At 37.2% G+C, this 22,839-nt stretch overlaps 1 protein-coding gene across 2 annotated transcripts in view; it reads left to right on the top strand.

Annotated features, from left to right (window-relative positions):
- Positions 1-1,971: 1,971 nt before the first annotated feature.
- The window catches only part of PI4KA (phosphatidylinositol 4-kinase alpha), a 60,771-nt gene continuing 39,903 nt past the window's right edge, over positions 1,972-22,839 (top strand). Inside the window, exons 1-18 of one of the 2 annotated variants that reach the window (XM_085302746.1) lie at positions 1,972-2,085; positions 3,610-3,703; positions 4,397-4,485; positions 5,006-5,078; positions 5,398-5,657; positions 6,275-6,341; positions 8,252-8,400; positions 9,032-9,097; positions 10,117-10,213; positions 10,608-10,799; positions 11,526-11,626; positions 12,380-12,509; positions 14,476-14,608; positions 15,336-15,431; positions 16,145-16,328; positions 17,001-17,104; positions 18,013-18,181; positions 21,470-21,520. In XM_085302746.1, the coding sequence (XP_085158872.1) occupies positions 1,987-2,085; positions 3,610-3,703; positions 4,397-4,485; positions 5,006-5,078; positions 5,398-5,657; positions 6,275-6,341; positions 8,252-8,400; positions 9,032-9,097; positions 10,117-10,213; positions 10,608-10,799; positions 11,526-11,626; positions 12,380-12,509; positions 14,476-14,608; positions 15,336-15,431; positions 16,145-16,328; positions 17,001-17,104; positions 18,013-18,181; positions 21,470-21,520 (2,154 nt within the window). In that variant the 5' untranslated portion in view covers positions 1,972-1,986. The remainder of the gene's footprint in view (positions 2,086-3,609; positions 3,704-4,396; positions 4,486-5,005; positions 5,079-5,397; positions 5,658-6,274; positions 6,342-8,251; positions 8,401-9,031; positions 9,098-10,116; positions 10,214-10,607; positions 10,800-11,525; positions 11,627-12,379; positions 12,510-14,475; positions 14,609-15,335; positions 15,432-16,144; positions 16,329-17,000; positions 17,105-18,012; positions 18,182-21,469; positions 21,521-22,839) is intronic. The other variant, XM_085302745.1, reaches the window with a different exon arrangement.

Here is a 22,839-nt window from a genome sequence, read left to right as displayed (position 1 = left end):
CATATGCGTGTGCGTGGTGGCGGGGTCGGCGCGTGGGCGTTAGGTGAGGGGCGCCCGGCCTCCGCCGTGGAGCGGTGGCGTGTGGCGCGCGTGGGGGAGGGCCCGCCCGCTTCGCCCGTGTGCGGCGGCTGCGTGGGCTGCGAGGTGCGTCGCGGCCGCGCGGGCTGCGGCCTGGCCCGGCGAGGCGGGCGCGGCAGCCGTGTGCCGCTGCGCGGGGAAGAGGGGTCCCTCGTGGGCCGCGCCGCGAGTGGGCGTCGCGGGCAGGGGAGGGGCGCGGCCCGGCGGCCCGGCTCGTTCCTTGGGCGCTCCGAGCTCTGCCCGCTGTAACGCGCGGTGCGGCTGCCGGCCCGTGAGAGCTGCCTCGCGGGGACGGGGCTCGGCGGAGGCGGGCGAGCCCGAACCGGTGGGTTTTGGCCGTGGAACCGTTCCGTTTGCGCGCGTGTGCTCCGTGAGCCCGCCGGTTGTGCGAGCTCTGCGGCAGAGGAGGAGTAAGGCAGCCGGGTGCTGGTCGCTGGCTTCTCTGTGCGTAAAGCGGCTGAACTCCTAAATTGCCTCRTGCATTAATGAAAGATGGCTAAATTGTTGAGAAGTACAGCTTTGTGCTGATGCTATTGTACGTGACTTATTTTTGGCCAGCTATTTCGGACTTCTCTCTTAGGTCTTGTTCTGGAAATTTGCCATTAGTCTGACAGCTAACTGTAAGCAATTCTTTTACATCTCGCTGTTGGTTCAACAGTATCCGGTGATTCTGTCGTTTGTAAGAATCTATACTAGGAGTTGAATTATAGTAACAGTTTTATCGTGTTCAAGGTATTTACTCATGTTTTTCAGAATAACAACCTGATGTGGAATACGTGCACTAAAAGTTATTTTTCCAAAGTTTGTATTTCCTTTGCTGTACTTTATGTAAAGCGAGAGGATTATTCATACTGTATTACAGGTTTTGTAATTACAAGGTATGGCAGTCCAAGGATCGGAATCTTAACTTGCCCAGGACTCCCAGTAAGTTCTTCTAGTCCTTTAGGGAAACAGTTTCTTGGTTTAGAGATTTTAAGTCAGGATGTTTAAAGTGAGTTATCTAAATAAAGGAGACTTGACATTCAAACGTTAAGTATTCATTATGACAGTCTCTTCTTGGTGGTATTTATTAACACTAAGGAGATTTATGGAAAGTCCATATGGTTGTTGCATTTTCCTCCTTTTTACTGTTCTGAGAGATTCGGTATATTCTTTAGTTGTGTGTTAGCTGKATATCAAATGAAATAATAAGTAAGYAGTGAAGAAAATAATTGCTCTGGAAACTTAAAAGGATTTGAGTGAAGTCACACTCATCTAAGCAGCAGAGTTTGAGTGCTGTGTGTGAAGAAAGCACTGGTGCAACTATAACAAAAGCTCCATCCACCCAGGTCTTGTTTACAGGCATTGAGTAAATACTGTATGTATGCCTGTTGCACACATACGGATGTTGCACATCCAAAATACTCAATGAATTAATCGAAGAAAACTTTTTAAATGACCCTCATTGTGGTAAAAAGTTTGATGTGTATATGTAGATTTTTCTGTTTTTTTCTACTGTCTYTCATTCTTCACTCTTTCCTGGCCATTAGATTATTTCATTAAAAGGCTGATGTGACTAAAGCAGGGATAGTATGGCCRTCTGATTCCCTTCTAAAAAAGGGAAATGCTACAGTCCATTTCAACTACAGGAAGTGTAAACAAGTCTTTCTGAAAATTGTAGCCTGTCAGCTTGTTTCTCTGCTCTGAAAATATTTTCAATTGCATTAGTGCTACCCAGGCCTGTTGCTTGATATACTCCAGGGCATTCTCTCTTCTCCATAAATGAAAAGCTGGGAGCTGTTTGCRTCGCTCTCTTCAGGTCTACTAGTGGGTATATATTGTTGTTATTTCGAATTGTTTTTTGATACTTTTGGTCTTATTCTCCTGCCCTTTTCCTCCACTGTTTTTCAGGTACAAAAACTGCTCTGTATGTGTCCGGTGGATTTCCATGGGATTTTCCAGTTAGATGAACGTCGTAGAGATGCTGTAATTGCTTTGGGAATCTTTCTAATTGAATCTGACCTTCAGGTATTATTCCCTCTCCATGCTAATTGTATTTAACTGAAAGATTTTGGAATAATTCAAATGTAGTTTTTCAGTGAATGAAAAGTTGGTATTTATTATATGTTTGAATTACTGTCAAGAACCTTAAAACCATGAATGTGTTACACATATGCAAGTGTCCTTGCTCTGAAGAGTTGACTAAATGCAAGGTCAGAGATAACAGATGGATACGGGCAGGAGAGCAGAAGGAAGTAAGGACAGTACTGAGGAGTGTGATAAACAGTGGTCATGGCACTGTCACAGTCAAACTGCAATCATGTTTTTTGGTAGACCTCATAGCAAAGTAGAGCTTAATAAGGAGGGAGGGGAAAGATTTAATTGTTTTATAGAGGCCTATGGGAGGATATAGCCAACACAAAGGTGGTGGTTTGCAAATTTTAAAAAGTAGTTTATGAATCTGCTCTATGGCATTGAACTGGAGATAGAGGATGGGAGTGGCTTTTAGAAGGAAGCACGAGATGTAGAAGTTCCTTGCTTAGAGAAACTTAGAGGCTTTTAGAGTATGTGTTTTCTGAATATGGAAATGGGAGAAGTCTTTAAAGATGTGGGCAAGCTATTCAGGAGTATTTGCTCAAAACATACATGCCATTGCTTATCCTTCCCCCACCTGCTTCTGAATAATAGTTATGGGTGAACATACTCCAGCTCCTGAAAGTCAGATCTGTAGTGACCTTTTTTATATCTAGAATGAGAAGACAGATGTGCACATAGGTTACATTGGGTATGAACATCGCTTTTATATCTGTGAACTAGGAAGCTGTCAGCCTTTGTGATGGGCTGTTTCTATTTCTTTTGATCTTTACTAATTTAAGTTTCAGTGTTGATGAGATTTGGATTAGGCTTGAATTTCCTTCTATTTAGTGTCTATCTCACGTGATATAGTTGAATAGAAACAACTTTATTATCAATTTTGTCCTTTTCGGGTTTTCATGTGGTATAAAGTGTAAACAAGGTAACTGTATTAATGTTTCTTACCATTTTTTGATGCCTGATGTTTTCAAAACCAGCAGTTAGTATTAATTAATCCAACTCAATAARAAAAAGTACAGGTTAGTAACCTGAGGAATCAAATGGATGTGTTTTGTGGCTTGCCTGAAACCATGAGATGGCTTCCGTGTACTGAGTTGGGACCTGGAATTTCTGATTTTCTAGTGACCTTAAAGTTATTTTGTGACATTACTGTGTGTTTTACTGTTTACCAATAAATGAGTTAGAGGAAAAAAGATCCCCAATAATAATTAACCCCAGCTTTTACAGAAAACGAACTGTTCCTTAGGATGATGTGATTGGATTTATGGCACTGAATTAAGTGACTGACTTACTCTTTGCTTGTGTTGAAATCAATTTTTCAGTGTTTAGGCAGGCTGTAGAGTAATGATTAGCTGAACTGAACTCTATGTGTAGCTAGTGAACTCTTTTTCCACATCTCTAATATACATTCAGATTATATTGTTCAACTTTTCTTCCTTTTAAATAAAATATTTTCAGCACAAAGATAACGTGGTTCCTTACCTCCTTCGACTTCTGAGAGGTCTTCCCAAAGTCCAGTGGATAGAAGAAAGCAATGCACGGAAAGGCAGAGGTAATGTTTGGGGTTTTTTGATTATTCTTACAGAGTGTCAGCCAGGAAATGGAAATAATGAAAGTTATTCAGGACATAGTAYGAAGGGAGGTGTAAGTCCTATTATGTCCTTAGCTCTTGATATGACTGCCTTTAAAATTGATTGCTCTTTAGAAACCAGAGAAGAAGTTGATAGCTCCCAGGTTTCTCGTTTGACTAATCTGTGACAAGTTGTAGTTCCTAAATAATTAAATACTCAATATATTTTAGGGCTAAATTGGAGAAAATTATATAGTAGCTAAAGCAGAAGAGTGGAACCTGGGATTTGAGAGATTTGCATTTAGTTTTGGTACTTAGTTACTCCTCTTAAACCACTTAATTTCTAGCTCTCTTAAGAGCTCTTAAAATGAATATAAGAATACTTCTTGTATCACAAGGGATATTACACAGTTTAAGTAGTTTAGTGGTTTTTGAAAAWCAGTTGAAAGCCTGGAAATTTTTTTAACAATTGAAAAAATCTTTTAACATCTAATGCTTAAGTTATGATTAGATGTACTTTTAAATCTTATAGATAGTATTTATCTGCAGATAATCTTGGAACTGTATGACGTGGAGAATCACCTATATCATTTTGTTGCATTATTATTTGCTTTTTATATCTTGGTTCTCTCTAACAATGCATAAGTGGCTAATTTTCTATTTTTTATTTTGCAGGCTTGCTTCCAGTTGCAGAAAACTTCAGCTTCTGCTTGGTGACATTATTATCAGATGTTGCTTACAGGGATGCTTCTCTTAGGGAGCAGGTAAAGTTTGCTCTAAATTTGAGTTGATGTTATACCTGATTGTCTAATGCTGCAAGGCTAACATGTCTGGAGAAGAGAGTACCACACCTATTTTCTTTCTTGCAAAAGTGTGTATCCTTATGCATAACTTTACTTGTATTAATTAACACAAGTAGGTTAGGTACTCAAAAGTTAGGTCCTCAGAAATTATTCATAAACCTGCTTTCACTTCTGACAGTCAGAGGGTGTTGATCACTGAGCCTAGTGTTTTAGAATTCAAGTTTTAATATTAAGATTAGGAGTGCTGCAGTTTTATTCTGCTAGTACACATCAGCTGGCTGAAGACTGAGGAAGTTCTGTTAAGAGTGAGAGTAGTTTTTTTTTTCCTTTTTGATCACATAGCATGAAAAAAAATCCTGTTTAAAAAGATCCTTAAGTTAGTATTTGCCAGTTGCACTTGAGTAACTGTAATGATCTAATTCAAGGTAATAATAATTCTTTAACAAAAGATGATTTTGTACCTCTGTCTTGATTGCTTTAGATTTTGGATGCAGTTCTGCAAGTAATGCAGTTTCTGTTGGGAATGTGCCAGACCCCGCAAATGCATGATAAAGGTACTGTTAAACTTTAACTCCTGTCCTCTGAACTTGTCTTATGTTTTCTAATTGTCAGGATCACTCCTGAAAAGTGAAAAGCTTTTTTCCTTTGGCCAAGACTCTTTTTTTTTGCCTCATATTTTATTGTTATTAAATAGTAAATATTGAAGCTAGAAGTGTATTAGTTTACGATACCTCTGTTCTTTTCCTTGTTTGCGCAAATAAGTCTGTGAAGCACATTTTGCTGAAATGCTGTTTAATGAAGTGGTAGCAAAAATGGGGAGAGGATGTTTTAAGTTATTGCTACTATACTGTTATATTTATTTTTCTTTTCCAGAATATTTATGCAAGTATGCAGTGCCCTGCCTAATAGGAATTTCTCGAGCCTTTGGTCGCTACAGCAATTCAGAGGAGGCTCTTCTTTCAAAGCTTTTCCCTAAAATTCCCCCACATTCCCTTAGAGTTCCAGAAGAGCTTGAAGGAATTCGACGACGATCATTTAATGATTTCAGATCAATTCTTCCCAGTTCTCTGCTCACGGTCTGCCAAGAAGGAACATTAAAGAGAAAGGCTAGCAGCGTATCTAGCATCTCACAGGTCTGTRTGACTTGCTCTGTGATGAAGTTCATGCTTAAATGATTTTGTGTTCTTGGTGGAATTAAGACAGCCTTAAGCTTGGATGTATGGACAGTTTCTTAACATTATTTGAATAGATCCGGAGATCTAGTTTGGTTCCGGAGCTCCTCCTGAGCTACAAAATAATTGTCTTACTGTGAAATGGTTGACAATAATTCCTCATGTTACCTTCCTGGGAAAAGAATGATAATTTATATCTGAGAATTTACGAAACTGGCCCTTAATGTTTGGAGTTTTTTCAGAAGTTGTCAGCACACGTGAGCTTTCACTGATTTTAACAGGAGCTGTGGATGTTTATTGTCTCAAGGGGAAAAGGAATTCAGGTGTCTGTTCTGAAATCAGTTTGTCATTAGCAGAGTTATGTGCAATATAGGAATCATAATTCTGATCTGTTTCCTTTAATCAGAAGCACTGATTAGCTTTCTATAACTTCCTATTTTTGGTTAAAACTAGGCTGTTAGGCCTGGCATTACACAGTTCCTGTTAGTTTTGCTGGAAGCAAAGTCTTTAAAGTGTGTGAATATGTTCTCTGGGAGATTTCTTAATGTTTTATAAATACATCTTGCGCAATGTTTCAGGTTAGTCCTGAACGTGGAATTCCCCCTCCCAGCTCTCCTGGAGGATCTGCAATTCATTACTTTGAAGGTAAATTGCTCTCTGAAGGAACAGAGATTCTTGCGTTTTTGTTATGCCTTACAGAAAATTTTGAGAAGCAAAATCCCTCTTTCTTTGTCCTTTAGGATTCTTATAGTAATTCTCTAGCATGTGCTTGCTAGGATTCTGAAGAATTTTGAACCGTAAAGACAGTAGGAAGTTGTTATTGCTAACGCCAGTGGTTTCCAGGCTCAGTTGTTTCTGGCAGGCTTCTGAGAGAGACATGATTTCCTGACTGCTAAGCCGTGCCTAGTACTGAAGAGCTTAATTCAACTAGGCCAAAAATATTTCACAAGATTAGGCTGAGTAACTTTCAGAAATAACTGTTAATATTGTGCTTCACTAGACAACTAAATCGGTAAACTGGGGTCTGCAATTTTAAAACCTCTCTGGCATGTTGTATAGATCCAAAAGAACTACTCCATTTGAAGTAAATTTGATCTAGATCATTGTGTAAGATCTAGTAATTTTCTGAAGTGAAAAACTGTCCTTGAAAAATCAATGTGAAAAATAATACGAGAGACACTGAAGCACAATATTTACTAATGTATATCAGTTGCTGTTTCCCAAAAGGGAGCCATTTGAAAAACTGTCCTGAGTTAATAAATGAACTTTTAACCACAGGCTTTCGGTAAAACTCTAGCTGTGACTTTTATGTTGTGACATGTCAAAGCAGGGCTTACAAATAAACCAAGTATTGTGTGAATCAAGTGGAGAACTCGTTCTGTATCTAAATTATTTTGGTGTCTCTATTTTTGTCTATTTTCTGAGATTGTTAACAGTTTGGACTTTTCTGAGTCATTCTCCTCTCTGGTGCCCTGGCTTAAATTAGTTTCTTCCACATTACTTCTCTTTCCTTCGTGTTAATGTTTGTAGAGGCATCTGTCTGTCTTAATCATATCACTGAGATGCAGGATAATTCAAATGTCATTATTAAATGACCAGGTAAGAAAAGACCTGTTTATCCTCTGTCCGCTTTGTTGCACCAACATGTAACTCTTTAGCTTTAGGTTCTTCATGTTTTGAATTAAATAAAAAGGGGAGCGAGCAGTGGAGTAGAGGGAAACCGTAGTAGAAGAATACAAATTATCTTAATTAAAACCACTGGTGGGTTTTGTAAAAATTTCTGAATCATAGTAATTGTGATGCTAACAGAATTGTGATTCCTCTAGTCAGAGTTTTATTTTAAATGCTAACTTCCACCAGATATTTTGGATATAGGCAACCCTTGTATTACTTCCTATGGTATAGCCTTATTTTCTGAAGCAAGAAGTTTGATGGCTTTGTGTTCTGGACAAGGGTAAGGCTTTAGAAAAAAGAGCCAAAAGCAATTTGTTTTGTTGTTGTCAATAAATGGTGCGATAGTGCCGAAAGCACTGTGGTTAACAAGTTCTTGCTTAATAAAATATTTGAGTCTGAAAAATAATTTGATTTCTCTTATACCTTCGAACTACAGTAGTGAAYCTACTCCTTTTCTAAAATGAAAACTCTGCAACATGTTCACTTGATGAGAGAACTTTGCAAGATGCTTTTGACTTTGTTCTTTTTACTTCTGTGCTTTTAATCAAAATGGCATTACAAAAGTTTTTAGGTAAGCATRTGTTAGAAGTATGGCAAAGCTTCTTCTCAACGGTGTCTATGACATGAATGCAAGTTGCTAAAATGAGTTCTTCCTATGTCACTATGAATTTTTAATGAATGCATTTATTTTTTCATTTTAGTTTTGTATTTTGTTTTACCAATACGTTAGCTGAATTGAGAATCTTCACAGCTTGTGARTTGAAGACTGTCGCTGTTTTGGAAATAACTCTCTGAGTCGTGACTAACGTCACCACTAAAGAAAATTTGTATAGCCTTCCCACTCCCTAAACTTTTATTTCTTGTTTCTTTTTTCTGATCAGGTTCATACCTTCCTGACGGCAGCGCACTAGATCCTGATTATTATTTCTCTACAATCAGCTCTAGCTTTTCAGTTTCTCCTCTTTTTAATGGCATTAACAATAAGGAGTTTAATATCCCACTGGAAATGCTCCGCCAGCTGTTGCACATGGTATGTGATGGGTTGCTCTGAAGATTGTAGTGAGATTGGATTTTTGATATCCATGCTAGAATTAAATACAGTATTTGTTTGGGCTGAAGAGGAAACTGCTCTTAGAATTGCATATAAAGAGCTGTATTTGATTTTCTTTCAAGTTTAGTATAATGTGATTTCTRTGACATCTAACATCATACTTCAGTACCATTCCTGTAAAGTGCCCATATGAAAGGTGAAGAAGTTGCAAAATCAAATACTGCTTTTGTCAAGTTCTTCCTGTTTGTGTCTTGCAGACCACTTGATCTGAGGTAGCTTGTGTACTGCAGTTCTTGAAGTAGAGGATTGGTTTCTGCAGTGAGAATAAGATCTGAAAGATGTTAGTTGCTGGGAATTCATGCAAGTGGACAGATGCTRGTGGCCCTGTCTGCTTTCTGCACCAGCTGTTCTGGGACTGCACACAGGAGCTCCAAAACAGTAAATCTTGTTGCAGCCAGAAATTCTTGTAGCCTTAATTTTATCTGACAGTTTGCATTTAAGTAACTGATATTTCCTTTGGACAGGCAAGAAATGTAATGTCTTTCTAGGATTTTTCTTTTTTAGGGTCACAAACATGACACTTTTTTTTTTCTTTCTTCTTCCTCTGTAGGTGAAACAGATTGTTGGGGATTCTCTCCTAAGGAGCTTAGATGCAGTTGTAGCTGAAGTTGCAGAAGTATGTTTAAATTCCTTTTCTAATGGCTTGAATACTTTCTTGTCTTAATTAATACTTGGAAATACATTTATTAGTCTTTTACCTCTGTGAGGAATATTTTCTCTTTGCAAAAGAATACTCCGTTCCTGTTTAATCAGTTCTTTCAGTTTTTTTAAAGGTTAGCCTTGGACTGTGTAAAAATGGGAGGTGAGGAAGAGATTTTCCACTAACATAAAAGAAAATAGTTTTCTGCTTCAATGAACCATTCTACTACTTGACCTCTATTATCCCACTAAATTACAGCATCAATGGCTCAAAACTAATTTACTGTAGATTAAGATCTTTGCCTATTCCAGGAATATTATTGTCTTCATGTAAATAAAATATATTCTTTTCCTTTTCTGACTGGGAAATCACTGGTACTGTTGTGTGTGTCCTTTCTGCAATTTTTATAGTATTAGAATCTGTGGATCTTTACTTTTGGAGGTGGTGTATTGCATGGAATATGTGTTTCTGTAGGCCTGTTGAGTCATCATTCTCTCCTTCCCTAGTTGCAGTTATATAACAGCTTCTGTCACATTTTATCAAGTTAGTCTTATTTCATTGGAGGCACCAATTTGAATGGAGTATATATTCAGTGTGCATTCAGTTGTGTGGGAAAACAACTTGGCTGTTCTTTCTACCCTTCTTTTGAGTACTGCCTTATTTGAAATATAAGTCTAAGCTTCAGTTCTTCCCTTTGCTGTCCCAATAAAATGAGATTTGAATCCTCTTCTGTTTTATTTTTTGCAACTGTCAGACAGCTTTGTGCTCTTTGAATTGAAAAACTGACTGCATCTTGTTTAATGGACTAAATAGTGATAGTGTTCCTTTTGAGGAAAGTATGGGGAGAATCTGTGAGGTTAGTTTTGGTACCTGTTTTAAATACTTGTTTATATTCTAGAGRAAAATGGTTTCATGACAAATGAAAACACTTCTTTACCCATGTAATGGGAATACTTAATTTTGAAACTATCAGATTTTTTTCTTTTTTCTTACAGATGAGTGCTAACACAGATCTGTATTATAAAACGTTCAGTGACCCTCTTTATGTTGCTCAGTTTAAAATGCTGAGAGACACATTATACTATATGAAAGGTATCTTTTAATTTTTTTTTTGTTCATTATGCTTAGAATACAAAGTGTTGTTTGCCTTGTTTATGCTKCATGGATGGAGGTGGGGGTTACATTTCCTGGGAATTTTGTGTGTGCTATACAGTTTGAGATTTGTTTTGAAATGTTTTAATGTAAAAGGTGTTATATAAATAGGACAAAAGTATTTTGAGCATCACAGAAAGGAGGAATAGTTGACATTTCAACCATCTGATTACTGGTGGACTTTTTGCTTTGAAATTTATCTTTSAGGTGGAGCATAAACTTTATGAAATCAAATAATGCATAATAAAGCAATGAATTTTATAGCCACTGTTGCTCTGATACACTGAATTCCTTCCTTCCTCCAGAATAATCATATTTCTTTTTATTTCCTTAGACCTTCCCAACTCTTTTGTGAAGGAAATCCATGATTTTGTGCTAGAGCAATTCAACATCAGTCAGTCAGAACTTCAGAAAATTCTTCATGATGTTGATAGACTGCACAATGAATTGAGTCCTTTAAAACTGCGCTGTCAGGCTAATGCTGCCTGTGTGGATCTCATGGTGTGGGCTGTGAAAGATGAGCAAGGTGAAAAGCCCTTCAGTTTCTTCAGTGTCTTTTTTTTWWAAAAAAAACCCTTGTAGCAATACCTTATACTGTTCTCTGAGCATAGTCAAAATTCACAGAAATTTAAATGTCAATGGGCTCCACTTAGCTACTATAGTCCAAGAGTCTAATTTTCATCAAAGAAGTCATCAAGTTAGCTAGCTAGATAGTTAGAYATTTCTTCATAGAAGTGAAAACAGAAACATTGTGTTGGTTCAACCAGAGCAGACTGACTATTGCTGYCTTACGTGGTGCTATTTATTTTCTAAATTTTTAATTGTTCTTAATTGAGTACTATTATTAATGTCTTAAATGATTCTCAGTCTTCCTTTAAAGAAGATGTTTTCTTTATTGCTATCTAGTACTAKGAAACTGACCTTTTTTTATTTGTCCCATTATATCCTCTGAATTATGTTTAGGATTTTTCTTCCTCTGAACCTTGCAATACTTTATGAGCAGCACCCTCAAAATCAACTTTGAGTATTACTGTTCCCTCAATCATAATGTTTGTCAGAGCTAATCACTGCATATACTAAGTTTCCAAAATTTTTCCCAGAAAAAGTGCTGACTGTTTTTGAGGAATTGTAGTATGAGGAGAGTGAATGACAAATTCTCCATATGTTTTAGAGGTTCCAATAAGCATAGGGTTCTGTGTGGGCTAATAATTCTGATAAACATTAATTTATATGTTGGCTTTTTGGAGTTAAGGTGCAGAAAACCTGTGCATCAAGCTGTCAGAAAAGCTGCAGTCGAAAACCTCTAGCAAAGTCATCATTGCTCACTTGCCACTGCTAATTTGCTGTTTGCAGGTTTGTCTTGACAGTATTTGATCTTRTTATTATTATCAGTGAATGAGATCTTTGGGGATTTTACATGTTATTAGAAGAGTTTTTTTTTCATTTACTAATTGTATTACTTTACCTCGATGTATTCTACATTTAGGTTTTAGAGGGGTGGTATGGAAAGTAGAACTGCAGAAGACGAGTGCTTTCGGAATTTTCTGAGCTAAAGCTGTCTTTGAAGAATAATACTGATGAGGTTTTTTTTTAACCAGTATTTCATTTCTGAAATGTTCAGGTTCATGTGTTACATAAAACACTTAAGGAAAAAAGAAAGTTCTAACACTGGTAGATTACTTTGATATTTAACAGTATGACCTGGTTATTTTAATTTTTATATGTTGTGTTTCTGTTGGACGCTTTCACGTAGTCTTACAGATTATCGTTTTGTTTTGGGTTTTTTTGAAATTAGGATTATAAATTTTCTGGATTTTATAGATATCAGAATTTACCCAATAACTTTATTTTTAGAGTGTGGTTCATTTCGTATACTTCATGTAAAATCATCCTGGAAGAAAGCTGCAAGGCTTATCTGGTATGCCACACTCTTGGATAAGCTAAAAGAATTACAGGCTTGAAATGCATAAATATTCTGCTAAAAACTGAATGCCTTAGAACTATCTTTGTTTTTTGTATTGAAATTACAATTAAAATAAAAATTGTGCTGTTACTGCAAACAAAATTCTATATGCTTCCCACCCCACACACACCTCTTTCTTTCAGGGTCTAGGTCGTTTGTGTGAGCGCTTCCCTGTTGTGGTTCATTCTGTCAATCCATCTCTGAGAGACTTTCTTGTGATACCTTCCCCTGTACTTGTGAAACTTTACAAGTATCATAGCCAGTATCATACAGGTAAAGAAGAAACATAGTATTCCAAAGGATATGCTAGTGATAAAGTTGCAACATATGGCTTTTGATGTTTTTAGAGGTTTACATATGCATAGGGATGAGTAAGTGTTGTTGTGATTCAGTTTCCAAATCCTTAAAAAAAATGTAAGCCTTTTAAGGTTTGTTCTGTGTTTGATGTTAATTTTGGAAAAAAAGGCTATCAATAGAAGGTTCTGTTTTTATTTTGTGATTTCAGTTTACCATGAAAAATACTGTTTCCTAGCTTGACAGCTGTGTAGAATCTACCATCTCTGTCTATAAGAGGCAGAAAGGTGTCATATTAAAAAAAAAAAACTGCAAGAAAATCAGCAGGTAATCACTGGTGATAATTTTGTTAATAGCAGCCAAAATGGAACAGAATTTTCTGTGTGTTTTTAATGAGAGAAAATGAGTAGGTAGGACATGCAAATTCAAATGTGTTGAAACTTCATCTTTTTAATCTAATCTTTACCACATTTTAAACCTCATTTTAAAAGAGAGCAAGGAAAGGTAATCTCTTTTGCCTTTTGTTTAGTAATGTGGAGTTACATCAGAGTAGATATGCATAATGGATTCTAATACTAGAAGTAGTGAGGTAGCTGGTGTTACCTAGAGATGTATGGGTGTACTGAGACTTCAGTCTAACTCTGAAAAGCACYGTGCAGAAATATAATTTTGGAGTATTTTTACCTGCAGGAAAAGAACTGTGAAATGCTTGTATACTACACATGGTCAGTTACGTTTTCCTTTCAAATCATACTGCTTCATCAGGTCTGTGTGTACTGATTTCACAGTACAATAARCACTACTGGTGGTAGAAAATGAGGAAAAAAGGAAAATAAGACTTTTCCTGTTCTGTCTCTGAAAATGTAACTYTGCTATTGAAACAGAAAAATAGAGACAGATTTTGAGCAAGTTAATGTTGTTTTAGGAAAGTTTTCAGAATTGATTTGTAGTCAGGTATAAAATATACCAAGTTGTTTCCTGTTCTGTGCTATCTMTTTTTGCATAAAATTTGCCTCTTCCCACCTTACCCAAAACTATATGCTTGTTATGATTTTCTTGTAAGTGCCCTTTGTTTTCTTGAGGAACTTGGTTATCCAAAMGTAAATCTAGTTTGCTAATCTGGGTGCCAATAGTTACTTGATTTTGGACAAGAATTCCAGCTAATTTGATTATAGATTTGTATACKATTTGTATGGTATTTGATTTGGGGAAAAAACAAAATCAGGTTTCTTAAGCCACTTACTGACTATTCACAGAACCATAGGCTCATTCAGGGTGGAAAGGACCCTGGGGAGTCATCTAACCTAACCTTTTGCACTGTTCAAAAACCTCAAAGACAGAGATTGCACAACCTGAGCCAAAGCTTAACTGTTCTCATAGTGGAAAAAAATCCATACATCCAGCTGGAACATTCCCTGTTAGCACTACTGTGTCTCATTCTCTCAGTGTGCACCTCGGTGAAGAGCCTGGCTCTGCCTTCTCCTTAACCTTGTTTGCATATCGGAAGGCTGCTGTGAGGCTCCCCCAAAGACTTCCCTTCTCCAGACGGAACAAGGCCGCGTCCGTCGGCCTCTCCTCGTAGGTCACGTGCTTCATGCACCTCTAAGCAGCTTGGCGGCACCTGGCAGTTGTTTTTAACCATAATATCAAGCTATGTTCACCCCCCCCACAATGTTCCATTTAATTCAGTTCGGCTAAAATTAAAGTAATTAAGATAAGAAGTTAGGGTGACTAAATTTAGGAGTAATTAAATGCRGTGGTATTTTGTGAGGGTGGTGACAACACATGCATTTTCAGAGTTCTTCAGTGCAACTCTCTGACCTGTAAATTAGCCTGTTTTGCGTTTGTTTACCAASTATTCCCCTGCCTATGTACTCTTGTCCTGGGGTGGGAATGGAGGGAAGGTATTTTAAAAGGGGTTGATTTCTGTACTCTGTGTTCTTAGTAGGTGGTAATGACATCAAAATTAGTGTAACAAATGAGCATTCGGAGTCCACTCTAAATGTAATGCCTGGCAAGAAAAGTCAACCATCCATGTATGAACAACTTCGTGACATTGCCATAGACAACATCTGCAGGTAAGAGTTCCACGGTAGCAATGGGGACGGGTGCCATTTTGRAGCGTGAGTTCCATTTTCCCAGCAGAAGAGTACTGTGACCATTTAGAGGGTGCTGCTCTACGCTACGAAGCTTTTTTTCTTTGCCTTTTTTTTKGATCATGACTTTGTTTTCCTTCAAATGATCCCTAACTTCTGTTTATGTCCTAATCATAAAGTATTTGTCTAGTTGCGTTCTTCTGCTTCCCAGGTACCTAATTCGTACTAGTCACCATTTTAATACTCAGCGGCAGTTTTTTTTTCCTTCATGTTGAGCTTCCTGTAGTAGGACTGATACACCCCCAAATGCAGTCAGTGTAATGAGTATTCTGACCTTCTAGAGAGCTATTCAAAGCTGTAGGGAAGACAAATAGTTGGTGACTAGAGACAAGGGATTAAGATTTCTGATCAGAGGATTCTAAAATTRCATTATTGCATATTCCCATCTTTATTGTTGCTGGAGAAAGCACCAGTAGAGACTCCTGGTTGTAGGCTTTGGCAAGCGAAGCCTTAAAATTGCTAAACAGTGTTTGCTTACCCTTCCTCAGCCTGTCTATRTGCTCTACTCTTACACTTCAGTATAAACTTTTCTCCTAAGACCCAGTGTGCGTTCTTCTTTCTGCCATTTACAATAGTAAAAATTAAAATGTTTAATTCATACGTTTTTCACTGACTATTCTAGCAAATTTTCTGTTCATTGTTCTTTCAGGTGCTTGAAAGCTGGTTTGACTATAGACCCAGTGATTGTTGAGGCCTTTCTTGCCAGTTTGTCTAACCGTCTGTACATCTCACAGGAGAGTGATAAGTAAGTTGTTAGCCATAAAGCAGATTTTTCTTAAGCTCATTTTTTTGAACTTAAGCTCATTCCAGGGCGTAAGGACTGGCAGCATTATTGTAGAATCAAGTGTCACTCAGAGTAGTGAGCTTGCACATGCGATTCAAGAGCTTCCTATGCAAATCTTTGCAGAGCTGAGCCCCTATTTGGATACTGAGAGGTATGGAGTTGTCTTTATCTGATAAAGTCAGTAGATCTATGGCGAGCACTAGCTTGTTTCTTGCCCTAGATTGAGTGAGGTTCTCTGCTGTGTCCCTCAGGCTTTTATAGTTTAACATAGCTTGTTGTCACCTGTGGAGTCTGACTTGCTTCCCTTTCTAAGATATTTACCAATCAAGAAATTTCCAAGATCCTACAATAGCTGGCTTGACTATCATGTCTTAATGTTTTGCAGATTACTTTGCCCCTTTCTACTGATGTTTCTAGAACAGTTGGCACACAGATCACTGTGAGTCTCTTGGATAGTGGGTTTGAGGTTTTATTTTTGAAAAGCAAACCTTTACATCTCTAATACTGTGTGAGGTAGATGGGTGTATGGAGGGGTAATAATAAAGTTGTTAGTGATATTTATGTTTCATATGTGGATTGTTTCTTACACAGAGTGTGAATATGCTTGCAGCTCTTGTTAACTGTTGAACAGTTATGTATATGTTTTGGGGTTGTTTTTGTTTGTTTTGTAATAGGGAAGCTCATTTGATTCCTGACCACACAATTCGTGCTTTAGGACACATTGCAGTGGCACTTAGGGACACCCCGAAAGTGATGGAACCCATCCTACAGATCTTACAGCAGAAGTTCTGTCAGCCTCCTTCTCCTCTTGATGTACTCATCATTGACCAGCTGGGCTGCCTGGTTATCACTGGAAATGTAAGGAAAAAGCTGCCCAAGAGAGCCACAGTTCATAACTGTTTTTCCTTCGGTTAAAGGGAAACTTTGTATTGTAGAAACTGTCTTCAGATTTTTTTTCTTTTTTTTCCCCCCTTACCTTCACTACATATATATGCTCTTTTACAATGCTTTTGTCTCAGCGGCATCAGGTAAAAAAAGCTAATTAATAATGTGTAAAATGCTGCTTCACAAAGAAAATTAATCCCTGTAATAGCATCAAAGATTTTTTTTTWAAAAAAGTTAACCTCGATGTTAATACTTTCAAAATGTTAATGTTTTCAAAAGATATTAAATAGTTTATAAATTTGGCCTATGTGCAAAATAGGTGCACATTACACAGTAATTAAATTTCAAAGACTCATAGACCCTAAACTTTTAAAGGTACAGATTATTGTCTTCAATGATGCAGGATTAATTGACTGACTTTTTTCAAAAGTAATTCATACTTTCAGCGTGGGTGATTAAGAATTGGTAGAACTGAAACCTGTGAAGTGTTCTATCCAGAAGACAGAGTTAAAGAACTTGATACRTTTTGTAACATCTGAGCATCTGTTTGAAGAGCTTCATAATGTTTAAAGTGTATTTTTACAGGATCATTCTTCAGAGACATTGTATTCAATAAGCTTTACTTAGTAATTTGTTTTCTTTCAGCAATATATTTACCAGGAGGTGTGGAATCTGTTTCAGCAGATCAGCGTTAAAGCAAGCTCAGTTGTTTACTCTGCCACAAAAGATTATAAGGATCATGGATACAGGTAACAAATAGCTATCTCTCTTAATTGTATGCATGCTATATCAAATATCCTTCATGCTAATTCATGGATTCCCCTTCTTTTTTCAGTATGAGTTTTACAGTGAGGTTGCAAAGAGTACTTTTTTCTTTGATATTGAAAATTAGTATATTATTTTAACAATTGTAGCACTTCATAATGTACAGATTCTTAAAAATGTTTTTCACTACAGGTAGTGATTTTTTTTCTGTAAGGAGTTGATGGTAAATGATAATTAGCATTGCTAATTCACATTATCTGTAGCTATAGTAATTAATCTATTAGCATATAAAACCTAATGAAGTTTTTTTCATGTGATTTTAGTACTTGTTAGGAACTAAACACAAATCATAAACAATTTAATTCTCAGTATGTAAGTATGYATTCTAGTACCTGTTATAATTAAAGATTATCACTGACTTAGTTGGTAGTTGGACTTGGCCAGGCATCTTTTAATGCAATATGCAAGAAAGCATGAGGACTATTCCTGTCAATATGTTTTCACATGCTGTCTGACCCAGTGCAATCCCAGCTTTAGCGACTGATACTAGGTCAGATTCTTCTGCCGATGTGCTTTCCCATTGCAGAAATAGAGCTCTTTACTGTTTTTTGTCTATGGCTGTGTCTGCTACAGGAAAACAATCTACTTTTGGTGATGACAGCAGCATAAAACATCACCAGAGGCAAAGCTAACAAATAGCTTTTCAGTTAAATATTGAATGTAGTGCAAATATCAGTAAAGTGACATGTCACTGTTTGTGAGAAACCACTGAGTGAAAATCATGTCAGTAGCTCTATTACAAGAATTACTGATCAGTGCTACTAATAAGGCACTGAAAATATAAAACTTCATACTGAGGAGCTGCTTGTTCGTAACTTTGCTTTCTTCTCAGACACTGTTCCTTAGCAGTCATTAATGCCCTAGCTAACATAGCTGCTAACATTCAAGGAGAACACCTTGTGGATGAACTATTAATGAACTTGCTGGAACTATTTGTTCAGCTTGGGCTAGAAGGAAAGAGAGCTAGTGAGAGAGCGAGTGAAAAAGGACCAGCACTGAAGGTAAGATACTTGCTAATTTTTATTTCCATGCAGCTTTGCGATGGTATGGATGCTGCTGTTAAAAATAGTCTTTGGTACCTTTTTTGAACTGAAAACACTCTTACACATATGCATGCACGCGCGCACACACACACACACACACACACGAGTGTGTTTGTAACATGGAATTTAAGTGCAGATCTATGCAGATTAGGTAAGTGTTTGAAAGACATTATATAGTATCTAAGATGAAGCAATAATACACCTATTGTTCAGCTGTGTCTGAGTTTGTGTGTGAGAGAGAGRGATTGTCTGCAGCATTCAGCTGTTAGTTTAGGCAGAGCTCCAAAGAGAAATATTGAAGAGTGATTGCTGAGTACTACTTACAAATTCTTATAGTGTCATTGAATATGACACAATTTTACTTCTAATTGTAGTAGTGCTCTAGGGTCGTAGGAAAACTTAGGTTGGAAAGGAGCTCAGGAAGTGATCTAGTCCAACCTCCTGCTCAAAGCCCCATCAGCTGTCATCCTGATTTAATCCCAGGATACTCTTCTGATTATGTGTGGTTTGATTTCTTTTTTTTCCCTAGTCTATGAGGAAGTCTGGAAGAGGAATGCGTTGAAATGCTAGTTAAATTTCTACAGGAGCAGTTTATAAGCAATTATTTTATTCACACAAAATTCTCCATTCTTTATGYGATGACTTTTTTGCCTTACTTCGTATTAGCTTTTTTCATATTAGCTGTTTTCATAAAAAATTTAGCAAATCATGTTGGTGCTTTACATTTATGTGTGTATGGACCCTGTGTTATTTTAAATGGTGAAAGATTGTACTTACTTTAAAGCCCTTAACTGGAAAGTGATGTTTGCTGCTAAAATTTTTTCAATAGTTTTTGGAATATTAGTATTGATGGTTCCTGTTTATCCTCTGTTTTTTTTCTTTTCCTCTTCTTCGTGCACACCACACTTCAATAGTGCAAAGCTCTTTCTTTATCCTTTTATGGATATGGTGAACTCTCCTGGCAAATCCCTTCAGAATGAATCTGTTTGCTTTGAAAATAGATTGCATTTAAGCAGTGATGCCAACTACTCTTAAAAGGGAATCAGAACAAGTCCAGAATCTTTACCTTCCATTAAATCTGTGGTGGAAAATCCTCCTGCACAGGTTTTGTAGATTCTTTTACCACTAATAAATGGGCTGAAATGGTCAAATAGCTTGTGAACATTGTTCTAAAATGATACTTTTAAATTAGAATCCACCCTTCTCCATTTGGTGATATTCTTTGTCCCGTTTAAGTCTCAAAATAACTATGGGAGACAAACTTGCTCTGACTTAAAGCTGCCTGCAAATGAAAAAATGTGCRATTGATTTAGCATGGATTTGAACTAGGAGGCAGTGTTTCTTTATTTTGAAGATACTGATAGCAGCTTTTACTAGAATGCTCTTTAGTTACCTTTCATAACTTCTCACTCTATGTTGTTTTGAAGACTGAATTGATTCATTTTCAAGAGTTAAAGTAAGGTTCTGCACATGCTGTGCTCCCACTTGTTTTGAAAATCGGTTCGGAATATTTGTAAATAAAAAAAAAGTTTCTTTCGTCGTCAGAATTATAATATTGTTTGTTTATATTCTACTTCTCAGTGTATCTTTTTTTTTAATTTAAATTGGCTCAATAACTATTAATTCCTTCAAAGCCCTTTTTTGTTTTGTAGTGGTAATGATTTTTTGCGTTTTAGCATTTTTTTAAACCAGATCTTCCARCCATGCAGAAACTGACTTGCAGGGGGATATTTTTGCTATTATTAATAATAGACATGAATGTCCTCTGGATATGCTCAGGGATGGAAGTCATGGCAACCCCTTCACGTTCAGYGCTGAATATTATCGTAAAGAGGATGATGCTCCATTTTTATAACAAAAATACTAGTAGAGAAGCAAGTATTCTACACTTACAAGTGGTGGTGTCATGTGCTGCGTTCTGGCTAGCTGGGTTATCTTGCATCTCCACTGACTCTGCAGCAGTTTTACTRTGTGCAAGGGGACTGTCCTGATGTTAGCACAAGAATTTCTGTGACAGGTTCTGGTTGTTCTGACAACCGAATTGGCCGAGTGATATTCTCTTACTCCTTTTGAAAATATTTAAGGGACAACTGTCGTTTGGCTTTGTGTTGGACACTACAAGAAAGATAACAAAAATGTGTTTTAGTTGGGCTGCATCTATGTTATCTCATTTGAAGGCTGTTTGGTATTTATTTTAATTCCTACCTTATTGGTCTGTTTCGCTCCGTGGAAAGCTGTACCCTGTTAGCTGGCCTGCGTTGCCTCCCCACTGTGGGACCAGGGCTCTGTTACCTGGTCTCTCTTTTTAAGGAGGAAGCTGGAGAGTTCTCATCCCTCCCAGCTCAGAATGGAGGGATGTGGGAGGGAGGAGGGAAGGATTTCAGAGATGTCTCTGTGCATCATGTCTGTGCTGCCACGGTTTGCCTCACCAGAGAAGGGGGGAGACAATCTTTGCTGAGTGAAGTGAATGTTTCTCTTTTTAACATTGTATTTGACCAAGGAGCAAGCATACTTCTTGTATATAATGCGATTAAAAAAATCCTACAAAATCGAAGCAAGTCTTTATTTTCCTTATRGTTTTTGTACTTAAGTAGGGTGGGCAGGCGGTATTTTCTAGTGAAACGAGTAGTTGAAATTTGTCCTTTTACAGAGTGTTTATTTTTGGCTATACTTCAGTAGGAAAATTAGACCTTTGGCAAGCATTTGACACTTGGCTGTGAACACCCATTTAATGTGAGCGTTTTTATGCTAGCAGTTGTTGAGTGTCAGAACAGAGATTATATCAATGGATATTTTCCTCCCTGGAGCCAAAGGAATAACAACTGACTTCTGAAGGGACACCAGGATGGGGTCTTCTATATTCAGTTCACCTGTTTAGTGGGAAATTGTGTTTACTTTTCAATGCTGAGGGCTTAGAAGGCAGGGGTGGGTAGTACAAGCTTTTAAGTTTTATGCCTAATTGTTCTGCAGCAAGGCCACAGTGACTGGCTTCATCTTTGAGAAGCCACCTGAGGAGTTTTGTTGAAAGACTTCAGGGTTTGTGCACTGTCCTGTGAATGTCTAGGCTGTTTTCTGGGCCAACTTATGCATATCTGGTTGCAGGATTCAAGTCTGTAATTGGCTTTGCATAATATTTTCATTGGCATAGGGAGTAGGAATGTTTGATACTTGAAGTATGTCATGTAGCAAATATGTTAGAAAAGCTGTTGTAGATGTTTTGATGAAAACTTTTCATTTCTTTTCCAGGCTTCCAGTAGTGCAGGGAATCTGGGTGTGCTTATTCCTGTTATTGCTGTGGTGAGTATCCAGTGTTTGGGTAGTTGCAAAGAGAGTAATTTCTCTAATGTATCAAATACCATCTGTCTTTGCAATAGCACTGATATGAATAAKAATTTGTTTAATAATCACATATCTTTTAAAATAATCTTTTGTATTTTGTGKTTTTTTTGCTAGTCATGAATTCAAAAGATTCATGAGCTAAATAATACCATGGGGGATATTTTTCTGAGTAACAATTGGTGTGCAATGTAATAAGCAGCACGTACCTAGAAAAAAAAATGGCCTGAGGAGAAAACTGAAAAACAAAAGTTAATAGAAACAGAGTTAAAAAATAAATCCTAGCTTGGCAGCTCAGTGAAGTCTACTTCTTAAAGAGAAAGAAAGAAAAAAAAAAAAGATGAATCATTGAAGTGGAAGAGGAAGGAAGGGGAGGAAGTRCTCTCTATCTTCTGAAACTAGAATTGACTTTCATATTAAAAGCATTTTAGGAAATGTGCAAGGACAGTGATGGCCATTCCAGACTGATTTGTTTTGATGTATGTTGTTTYTTTGGCCGTGGTTGAGAATATTTCCAGGGAAAATCTTCTTTTTTCTTTTTAATCAAATGAAACTACTGATCTAGYTAGAAATTGATGTGCAACTTTTCTAGATTTCCAGCAGAAAATTAGTTATGTCCAAGTTGGTTTTCAAAGTCAGTAGGACTGGTCACCTAACTCTTGGAGCTTTTACAAAAAATTCCAGACTAAAAAGATCCATAGACAAACTTACTGGAGGACAAAAAATATCAAGTCATTTTCTCTCCTCCTGGAGTTGAATTCTTCTTTGGGATGTTTTCTGTACAGCTAGTGAGACAAAAGGGAATGTATTAAATACTTTCACTCAGCGTTTTCTATTTGTAACTTGTTGATACTGCACATCCATGMAAAAGTAGAAAGATTCATTTACTTTATACTCTGCCTTCAAACTTTATTTTAATGAAGCTTTCAAAGAGAGTAGCCTAAAATTAGCATCTTTAACTCTGCAGCACCAGTTAAAGGTCGAAGTACTGCTTCTTACCTTCCCATATCCCTTCCATCAATTTCCAACTTCAGCTTTCTCTGAATTCACCAGTGTTTGCCAAGGCCGCATCCTGACTTTACAGGAGTATCTTTAGGAATATCACAGATCACTACTATTCAATAGCTATTCAGTTTATGRATGAACTAGTTAGTCCTGTTTTGAGAGATAGTGTGGTGGGCAGTATTTGCCCACTGTCAGTGAAGGCAGTGCTAACGTCAGCACTGATTCCAGTGAAAGTGAGATCAATCCTTGCATATGTAAAAAGATTACTGTTAGTG

This window comes from Rhea americana, unplaced genomic scaffold (genome assembly GCF_003343005.1).
Source record: "Rhea americana isolate MKP2758 unplaced genomic scaffold, rheAme1 scaffold_191, whole genome shotgun sequence".
Lineage (NCBI taxonomy): Eukaryota > Metazoa > Chordata > Aves > Rheiformes > Rheidae > Rhea > Rhea americana.
The sequence above is the reverse complement of the archived record's forward strand: the minus strand, read 5'-3'. Positions and strand labels throughout refer to the sequence as shown.